This window comes from Streptopelia decaocto (assembly GCF_964273445.1).
Source record: "Streptopelia decaocto genome assembly, chromosome: 5".
In the NCBI taxonomy this organism is placed as follows: Eukaryota; Metazoa; Chordata; class Aves; order Columbiformes; family Columbidae; genus Streptopelia; species Streptopelia decaocto.
This window is the reverse complement of record NC_138659.1, coordinates 14,749,930-14,760,085: the sequence shown is the minus strand read 5'-3', so window position 1 is coordinate 14,760,085 and position 10,156 is coordinate 14,749,930. Positions and strand designations below refer to the sequence as shown.

The 10,156-nt window shown below is 42.9% G+C and overlaps 2 protein-coding genes across 3 annotated transcripts; both read right to left on the bottom strand.

Annotated features, from left to right (window-relative positions):
- Positions 1-102: 102 nt before the first annotated feature.
- Positions 103-7,368, bottom strand: CZIB (CXXC motif containing zinc binding protein). Of its 2 annotated transcripts, XM_082052187.1 has the most exons (8): positions 7,114-7,362; positions 6,951-7,034; positions 6,284-6,340; positions 5,433-5,514; positions 4,908-4,939; positions 4,386-4,463; positions 1,156-1,221; positions 103-347 (listed from the first exon to the last, which is right to left on the bottom strand). In XM_082052187.1, exons 1-8 carry the CDS (start codon positions 7,117-7,119, stop codon positions 270-272), a joined length of 483 nt encoding a protein of 160 aa, XP_081908313.1. In that variant the 5' UTR covers positions 7,120-7,362; the 3' UTR covers positions 103-269. The 2 variants fall into 2 exon arrangements, with proteins under 2 accessions (XP_081908313.1, XP_081908314.1); XM_082052188.1 differs by lacking the exon at positions 1,156-1,221 and having other exon boundaries at positions 7,114-7,368.
- A 985-nt stretch (positions 7,369-8,353) lies between these two features.
- Positions 8,354-10,131, bottom strand: MAGOH (mago homolog, exon junction complex subunit). Its single transcript, XM_082052276.1, has 5 exons — positions 9,977-10,131; positions 9,805-9,863; positions 9,598-9,708; positions 9,221-9,303; positions 8,354-8,625 (listed from the first exon to the last, which is right to left on the bottom strand). Exons 1-5 carry the CDS (start codon positions 10,062-10,064, stop codon positions 8,526-8,528), a joined length of 441 nt encoding a protein of 146 aa, XP_081908402.1. The 5' UTR covers positions 10,065-10,131; the 3' UTR covers positions 8,354-8,525.
- Positions 10,132-10,156: the final 25 nt, after the last annotated feature.

Below are 10,156 nucleotides of genomic sequence, written 5' to 3'. Positions count from 1 at the left end.
ATCACAACCATATATATTCCCAAAAAAGACAACATTAAGAAAATGGCACAGTTCAGTCAAGTGTATGTGCTACTTCAGTTTGTACTGAGGCCACCTCAAAAGTGCTCTGTGGAAAATATTTTATTAGGACTTCTTGGGGACAGTAAGTACAACTTAGGTTTCCATTTCTGAAGTACAGCCATGTGAAAAGTAACTCAGACGAAACTGCATCTCTGATGGTTACAGCTCCTCCATCAATAAGCATGTAAAGATTTATTAGGGGTATGAACTTAGCATTTTACAAATTTATGGGTAACTTCATAGATTCCAACAGATTCCTTTGTTTTTTCATCATAGTCATTCCAATCCTATAGGAAATAAGATTTCACAGTATTAGTCACGGAGGATAGAATGCAATCATGTCTAAAACACAGACTGGAATTCAAACTGAAACTAAGCCTTACTTAAAGTTTGTGGTTTAGATTTCTGCTGAAAGAACTGTGCAGTGACTAAACTAAATTCTGATATCTGACAGAAACAAGAACACTGACTTGAAATTAAATGTGCCTCAGTCTCAGTGTTCGAAAAATGATTTTTTTTTCATATGTAGTTCACAGCCTGTAGTGGACAAGATGGGAACCACAGCAGATGAAAGGATTATCTATCATTTACAATACCCTGGTCAGGTGGGTAAGCAGACAAGCAGATCTCTGCCAAGTAGGATACCAGGGAACAGATTTGACCTTGAGATTCTTGCTCACAGCCAAGGAAGATTTGCAGTCCTAGAGTCATTATCCTGAGCTCTGAAGGACAGAGTCTGTATATCCTTTTTTAATATGTCTGCACAGGAAAGAGACAAGGCATCTTCCTAGAAGAATCAGTTCACCACTCTGAATAACCCCAGCCATTTAATATTCCAAGTGTTTACTGTCTGGAACTCCTGAGTGACTTAAAAGTTGCATTTCTAGCTTTGCCAGCCGCTAAGCTACCAAATGCGTACTTGTAAAATGACTCTGTTAGTCATGCTGGTTGTTCATAGTTGATCTAGTTTTTTTCTCCATCTATGACCTTCCAGTGCCTACATGAAAGAGCATAACAGTGTCTTGCATGTGCAGGGTGTGTACTTTAGACAAAAGCTAGATAATTAGATTGACTAATGAAACTGAGACAACATACCTTTTCTAACAAGTTTATGTCATTGAAAGGTGTGCCAGATTCTGCACCTTCAGCAGCAAACCCTGCCTGCAAACATATTGGCAGTAAGTTTTTAAGAATAAATTGTACCAAGAAAATAATAAATACAATCATTGAAACATGTTTGAGAGAAAGTAACTCAGCACAAACTTTTATTGTATTTCTTTTAAAATTAAGTAGAAAGAATGGTCAAGCTCTTTCCCAGTTAAGAGTCAGTATAAGGTTGTGACCCTGTTTGTGAATTGGAAAAATTCAATCTAAGCAACCACAGAGTACAATGAGGGAACACCGCTCCTCTATTTTTCTTGCCATAGAGGAATTTCCAAGTATTCTAGATAATGTTAAACCTACATTTTTAAGTTCATGTAGCAGCATCCAACTACTAATAGCTTTGTGTTCAGAATCCATACAGGCATTATGTATAAAATAGCTTCATAGTGTACTTACACTGCAAGAAAACAATAAAAGGAAAATGTGGAAGAGAGTTAATAGTTTTGGCTTAAATACTGTCAGAATGCAAGACACTCTAGAAGAGGCGCAGCCTGTGTTGGATTTAGGTACAGAAGTGACCAGCAAGCCTTGCATGAAAGGGGGCTCAACTGGTGGAATGAACAGATGAGTGCACCAAAACAGTAATTTGAAAGGGGAGTGTTCTTCACTGCTGTTACTGTTGCTGTTTCTAAAGAGCTGAAGGAAAGGACAGCACTAGGAATGAAACAGTGAATTGGGTATGGCATACAGCAAAAGAACAAGGTGTTCTGTTTTATCTTCTGTAGGAATAGCTCTCTCATTTTAGGGTTCACAGTTATCAAGCTGTAAATTAAGTTGTATTCGTTTTAAAAGCAAATTTACAGATCCCAGCCACCTCTGTAGCACCCAGGAAGGTTTCTTACATTGCCATTGCTAACTACAGAATTGTATTAAGAAGTAGCTAAAGAGCAGAGGTAGCTGCTACCAGGTTCTCTGCAAAGGGTCTACATTTGCATTTAGATAAAGAAATCCCCACTAGTGCTGGTCAGACATTTAACTGTGTAAGAATGCGTGAAGTAAGCCACATGATTTAAAAATATTTCAGGATATGAATGGAAGGTTAAGCACTTGGGAGTTAAATAAACCACAGAGTGTGGCAGACGTAACAACAGGAGAGCTATCTGCAAGGCACAGTGTGAATATGGCCTTTATATAACTGTCAGAAGCCCGTCTCAAGGGAACTGCTCAGGGTGGAGAGGAAGATCAGCATCATGGGACAAAAGAGCAGAGCTGCAGTATAGAACAAACACTAGAAAAATAAAAGCAGACTCTGCTTTTGCCACCTCGAGATATTCACCAGCCCTCCAAGGAACAAGAAGCCATATGACTGGAATTACAAGCTTCTGTACCAGACACTCCGCAGGACTTGCATTCTTACGGCTTTGGCATCAGAGACCTGTTTAAGCTCTGCAGCAGGGAGCTGGGACATGCTGTGACTTCTCTGCCCTCTGCTGACTGGCCGGGGACCAACAGCTGAAGAAGGTTTAAGAGAAATTCTATAAAGAAAGCTCAGTTTTTTAGATGAAGCATTTACTTGAGAGACAAGGACAGAAAAGGAGCTGAACTATCCTCAAGTAACACCAAAAGTTATATATCAGATTTGCAGCAGATGTATCAAGCACACTAAACAAGAAAGAGAAAGTACTTGGGTGGAAAAGTTTGTCCTTACCCATTATTAGAACACACGAGTACCTAGTTTGAATTTATTGCTGCTACTAGGTAGGAAAAGAGGGTTTATATCAGACAGTCAAAGAATACTTTCTCCTCTTTCAGACTTTTTTTTTCTTTTAGAAAATGACTATAATTTAAATAAGATGTGCAAGCATTAAGCCACTCTAAATTGACTTCAGGCATGGCTGTATTACGGCTATCAAAAACTACAAAGAAAATAACAGTAATGCTATGTCCATATGATATGTTTGGTGCTAATCAAAAGCCAGATTAAAAGTTGTGGAGAAGACAGGCTGGCTTGGATCATGTCAAATACATAGCAGTTCATAGGACTGTTTGGAACTGCAAAATTCTGTATATTTACTCATTTAGGCATCAGAAAAGTCACTGAAGCATCTGCTCAGGGATTCAAATGTACTCTCTAATAGAGTGCACTGACAAAACTTTGAGAATATTCAATTAAAAGCTTTATTATAGCTGTAAAGTCTTTGCAGATAAAAATAAAACTGACAGATAGGATGCAGAGCTATAAACATCTACATTTTGTAGCCTCCACATAGATTTTTTTCTTGAAGTGTAAGTTCGTAGGTCTGGCTTCAAAGCCTTCAAACATGAATAAACTAATAACCATTCTGTTCCTCAAAAAGATGGGCTTCACTTAATTAAATAACTAAAAGAGTTGTTCCTGGAGCACACTGCAGTGGTGATTTTATGTATACCAAATTTGTTGTGGGGTGTCACAGTCTGAGGGAAGGATAAGACAAGTTTATATTTGTCATTCTATTTACACCTAATCCGACTGGAATAATAGGTTAAATATAGTAGGGACTTAACTTGCATACAACATGACCATTCACACGCAAATGAATCACTGAAGACTGGCTTGGTCCTGAAGAAATCCTTTAACTCTAGACCTTGAGGTGTGCTTTACAACAGTCTTTAACTGCTGACTATGTGCAGTCTGTGTCTGATCAATTTTCAAATGGAAGAACACCAATATTCATTTCCTGTGGCTTTAGTGATGTCACGTTTCAAAGAAAATTTAGCTTTTTAGAGGCTGTATACTGAAGACTGTTAAACTTCATTTACTCTCTGTAATGTGCCAACAAGCAAAGTGGTGCTCTCCTGAGTGAGGGTCTCTACTTACGCACTCTCAAAATTCCCCTTTGAGAAAGACTCTTTTGCAATAACCCAAGCAATGAAGACCTTTCAGATTAATTGAATGAGCAGTGCTGAGTCATCTGAAAGGCAATTTGAACAAGACTCTGAGGCAAGTTTAATTTTAGATTTTACTGGCACAAAGAATACTGGAGTTGTTAGTGTTAGCTGCTTGTGGGGTTTTTTTTTGGAGTCAAATGAAGTAAAAGAACTGTGGAAAGGATGGAAAACTGGGGAGGTCTAGGATGTTCCAGTAAGAGCAGGACCATTTAAAATAGTCTGTATTTTATCACTTTAAGGTCTATAAGAAGTGCTCTTTAAAACTGGGAAACAAATTACAAATAAGAGCTCACCTGTGGTTGAAAGTCAACTGGTTCCAGACCTCGGCATTCAAACTCCACTATTGTTTTGAATTTCTCGCTGTCTTCGGCCTATAATTGAGTCAGAATACCCTTAGTTTTCATCTAACAGGGAAAGACAGTGACAAGCATTCGTCTAGGAATTAATTGCTTTAAAGACAGTACTATCAACTCTCGTCCCAAGTGACAGCAAAATCCTGGGACTCATTTAATGGGTAGCAATTATCTAGAATTTCTTAATCTGCCACAAGGAAGCCTTCAAAAGGAAACTATTAAAGGCACTATATAATCACGTCTAATTTGAGTGATACAGTTTTGTGTTTTGCTTATGAAATGTATCAGATTATTCTACACTTCAGACTGTGTGCAGAAATCTACAAGAGACAGTTTTCTGTCAGGGTGGAACACCAGCTTTTTGTGCTCTCGAAAGAGGAATGTGATGATAAAGTAAAACCTCAAAATATTATTATTGCTTATTTATCTTTCATCAGTTATATAAAAAGAAAACAAACTTACATTGTAAGGCTTGATTGTCTGACTTAAAATATCTAAAAAAAAAAAATCAGAAATGCGAAAGTGAGTGGCATCATGTCTCCAGTTCTATTCAGCACAAACCAAGCACCAGCTGCTTCTCTGGAAGAAATTTCCTTATACAAAGTAAAAGAAACAAAGTAACCAAGCAGTTCCTGCAGTTGGCCCTCAACAGGTAGAATTGAATTTTTCTCACTTCTACTGAGAAATCTACATGACACCATTTTGTTATCCTACCAATGCAAAAAAAGCACACTTTTGTAAAATGACATTATGGATATGAGCTTTGTTCATGCAGAAACCTGGACTCAGCAGGAGGTGTTGCTGTCTCCTTCATGAGCATGATGGCAAGTATGTACCTGTTGTGAACTCAAGCACCAGTGTACAAGGAAGAACAATCCCTAGTGAATGCTCTTTACAAACAGTGTCGAGCAAAAATGGGGACTAAAAAATAAACTTAGGAGAAAAAGTGTAAAATGGATGACACTTCTTAAATTGCAAAGCACATACCAATGGAGCTCTCCCTGGAGCACAACTTGCACTTCTGCACCATGGTGGCACTCCCTCTGCCTCCTTTCAGAGGAGCACTGTCCTAAAAAACATGACAACAGTGACATAGTTTTTAACAGCAGTCTGGCTGAGCCACTGGAAACCTCTGCAAAGGTAAAGTAATTTTTACAATGGTCTTTAACTTTTAAAAATGTTGCAACAAGAAGGCTTTAAAAACAAAACAAAACCACCACTAGAGATATCTATAGTTCAGAAATCTGTGATTATCAAAGAATAATCCTGTTCTACGCTTAAAATAGTGAATAATAATTATGTCATGTCTTGTTCATATAGGTGTGTTCCATTAATTCCTCAAAATACATTCTTACCACTCAGTAGTATGCAACAAAAAAGGATGATTATTCTTAAGAACAGAACCTTCTTTCATCCCTCACAAATATTATCCTGCTTTTTCAGTTTCCAAATGTTAATTTAACATGAGTAACTCGCCTTGAGTTACCTAAACTCCTCCAAAAAGCTCCATCCGCATCAGAGGAATATGCTACAGGCACAACCTTATTTAATACCACTTCAGAATTAGCTTTCAAATGACATTTTTACAGAAAGGCAGCATTTGAAAGCCGACGTAAACACTTTGTCACCAACAGTCACCATTCCAATGGCATATTTCAATTAACAGTCTCTATATATTATTTTTAATATGGAATATGACAGCATTTTCTGAATACATATAGCTATTAGAATACTATCTCATCAAAAGTGCAAGTATTCACATCCCTGATGCTAAAATGTAAGAGGCAGGTTTCTTTTCTCCCTTTTGTTCTGCTGTGAGTTACAACAGGGAAACGTACCATCAATCGCAGATACTGCCATTTTTCAGAAACTTCACCACAGTTCCCACATTTCAGCTGAAAAATAAACATAGAGAATTTAAAGCTGTCAATAATTAGGGATTAAAAAATGGAATTAAGCCTAGCTCTGTGAGAGCTCTCTATGTAGCCCTGTGAGATCCAGGGAGCTGATGTGAACCCTCCAGATGCACAATCCCCACCGTTGCGCACCCCAGCTGCAAAGGTACCAGCTGCCGTCCATCCCAACAGCCCTGAGGGTCTGTCTGCCCTTCGTCATCTTGGGTGGAAAACATGTTCCATAGTGCGGTCAGCAAATATAAGATGGGAACAGCGCATCTCAACATTTACCTGCTTTACTTGGATATTGGATTAGCAACCACCTCGCTAGCAGGGGCACTGACCAACACCTGAACTTAAGTCTTTTCATTATTGCAAACCAACGTATAACGTCATACACGTACTAACATATACGTGTTTATATGCTTATAGCACCACGTTCGTTGCTCCTGTAGCAGCCTGCTTGCGCTGGGTGGAAAAAAACACATCGGTTTTTAAGCGGAGCGATGTGATATTCGTACCAGCACAGGCCTCCCCCGCCAACTGCCCGGCCTCTCCCGCGGGCTGCTCGCACACCGGCCGCGGTTCCCGGCTCCCCGCGGCCCCGCACCTTGAGGTACCAGCGGAAATCCTCCCCCTCGGCCCGCAGCCGGGTGATGTTCTCCAGCGTGGCGCGCAGCTGCAGCCCGATCCTCTGCAAGGCAAGAGGCAGTGAGAGAGGCCATGCAGAGCTCGGCTCGGCGCGCTCCGGCCCGGCCGCGGCTCCAACCTACCCCCATGGCCGCACAGCCTGCCCGCGGGCGCCGCGCTACCGGGGCCGCTCCACCCCGTCCCGCCCCTCGAGCGAGCAGCCGCGGGTTTCAAGCCCCTCCTGCGTGTTTTTAGTGGTGGGTTGTTATGTTGGTTTTGGTTTTGTTTGTTGTTTTTTTTTTCCACCTCCACGGCGTTGCGCTGTGCCCTCAGCCAAGCTGGCGGCCGCCGCCCGCTGCTCTCAGCCGCGCTGAAGCCGACACGGAAGCTGCCCTCGACCAAGATGGCGCCCGCCGGCGCGGCCCGTCACTGGCGCGGCCCGTCAGGGCCCCGCCCATCAGCGCCCCCGGGCGGGAGAAGCGGCGGGCTGGGCCCCGGGGAGCGGGGCGGCCGGCGCGGGGGCGAAGGCGGCACGGGAAGGGTGGCGGGGAAGCGGGGCAGGCGTGTGTGGAGGGCGCTAGAGGAAGGTGCTGGTGGAAAGGACTGACCGTGCTTGTGATGAGGGAAAGCAGGAGGTGCTGGCACAGGTAATACGGGTTGGATGTTTCCACCTTAAAAAGTCAATTAATCACAATCTGTTTTTAGTCACAGTGGTTACTGGTTTAGGAAAAAACAGAGGTGCTAGAGAAAGCAAGGGCGGAGTTTGACAGAGCTTCCATAGGGAACCCCCTCAGAGACTGAGACCAGCATGGAGGTCTCACACAGCACTTCACAGAAATTACCACCTTGAGGTTGAGATACGTCTGGTTCTTTAAGTGTCTTAATAAATCCTGCACAACAGATGAGCTAGTCTAGAACTTAACTAAATACATCCTCCATTACTTTTAATTTCAGTTATAAGGCTGGATGAGAGTGCCAGTGAAGGTCCGGGATGGCTCCCAGGCAGCCTGTGGTCTCCTGCGCTGAAGGCAAACAGGTAACACGGCAGCATGGCTTGGGCAGCTGACATGTCTTTGCTATAACCAGTTGTCATGTTCAGAGTTGGGCTTCAGTTGTTTTGCATATTTGAGCTGGCTAACAGAATATCCAACTCAGGGCAGCAACAGAAGGTTATCTTGACAGCTGGTAAAAGTTTCTCCAACTCAGGGCAGCAACAGAAGGTTATCTTGACAGCTGGTAAGTTTCATATCACAGAGCCAGACTTAATCCCATTTTCTACTGCTGCCTAGATAAGTGAAACACAGGTTTGTGTGATACACATACTCTGAACATACCGTGACAAAAGAAGTGTTAGGAAGTCAGTTTCTCACCAGAACTTACAAATTAACAATACAGATGTCACCATTTTATTAAGACAGTCACTGACAGTTTGTAAAAAAACAAAACAAAACAAACATTCTAACATACATAAAAACTTCAAGGCCAGAAACAGCCATGGAATTCAGCCCACCCCCCTCCCCCCAGGTACTGCAATACAAACTTCAGTTTGTTTAATTTAAATTGGCTTAATCTTGAAATGTAGTCCAATAAGACTGAAGACTAGACACTTAAGGTCCTGGACCAGGTAGTAGAACACTCTCAAGCCTTCTGGATCCCTGCAGTGCACAACAGAAGGAAGGAAAAAAAAAGTTAGATTGATGTTCTAAGAGAGCAGTTTGTAAAACTAACCTATTAAAAAGCAACAAAGCCTATAGGGAGACTTTTCAGAAGTCATCTTAGACATTAACAGATTTGTTTCATCCTGCATGGACTGATAAAAACATTCTACAGTTCAAGTTTGCAAGTTGTAAGTCTTGACAAAATGTGCATTTTTATCGTGAAAACAAGTAGTAACATCACTTTGGGTTTACAAAATACAATATCCAGTATTTTCAGCTGAGGTGAATGACAGAAATCTTGGTTCCCCCAGGGACACTGGTGTGGAGGGGCCAGTGTGGGTTCAGTTCAGACTCTGACGGCGCCTGACTGGTTCCTGCAGGCAGGTTACCTCCTGGAGAGTTTGAAAATACAGCGTGTAATGACACAGTCTCAAAGCATTTGGTTCATTAGGTGGGAACACAGAGCACTTGTGCCCTCAGGAACTGATGTGTACTTTGAAACAATATAAAATACAAGTACCTTGTAACCAGCAACTTCTAATATAGATCTTTACATAAAACGAACAGCAACATAAAAAAGCAGAATACGTACTTTGACTGATTTACATCAATGAGTGAACCGATTTTTGACGTGGTGAAGGAGATGTGCTCATCACCGATTACTATTTCAAGCTCCTGAAAAGTAAAATATTATAGGAAGTCAAATTACCACTTTGTGGTAAGAAATAATTAAGTACTGAGAGGATGGTTATTCCAGTTTTATTACAAAGGTTTTAAATGCAGCTAATCTGTGAATCATATCAACTCTCACAACTAAATTGTCTTTAGGCATTGCACAGGTTTTACAATAGCATTTGTTTCCCTCTTGGCTAGAAATAACAGTGACATGAAGAAAAAGTTCAGTGATGCTTCTAACAAGCTAATCCAGAAAAATTAAAGCAGCAATTAGAAAAGACCCTGTTCACCAACCTGCCGGCCAACTCTGTCCGGCGGAGGCCACAGGGCATCATCTTCTTTGGTGATCTCGCTGTCGTCGATTATTCTCTTCAGCTCCTCCATCACGCTCTTGTGCACATAGGCCTACAAACGACACCCGGCATGACCGCCCGGCCCGGGCCGCGCTGCCCGGCGAGCTGCGGCACAGCCCGGCCCGAGCGCCCGGCCCCGCTCCCTCACCTCCTTCCGGATCATCACGTCGTTCTTGTAGTTGCTGTTGTTGGCGTAGCGCAGCTTCCCTGCCCGACACAGACACAGGTTAGAGCCCCGCCAGGCCCAGCCCCGCGTCCTCCCGGCAGCGCAGAGCGCGGGTCCCCCCGGCCGCCACCCGCCGGTCCCGCCCGCCTCTCACCGTCGGGCCGGAACTCGAACTCGAGGAACTCGTGGCCGAACTTGCCCTTGTGTCCCACGTAGTAGCGGAGGTAGAAGTCGCTCGCCATGGTCCCGCCACCGCCCCGGCATGCACCGCGGCGGCGCGGGCCAAGCGCGTCACGGCAGGCGGGGCGGGGCGGGGCGTGCTCCCCACCGCCGC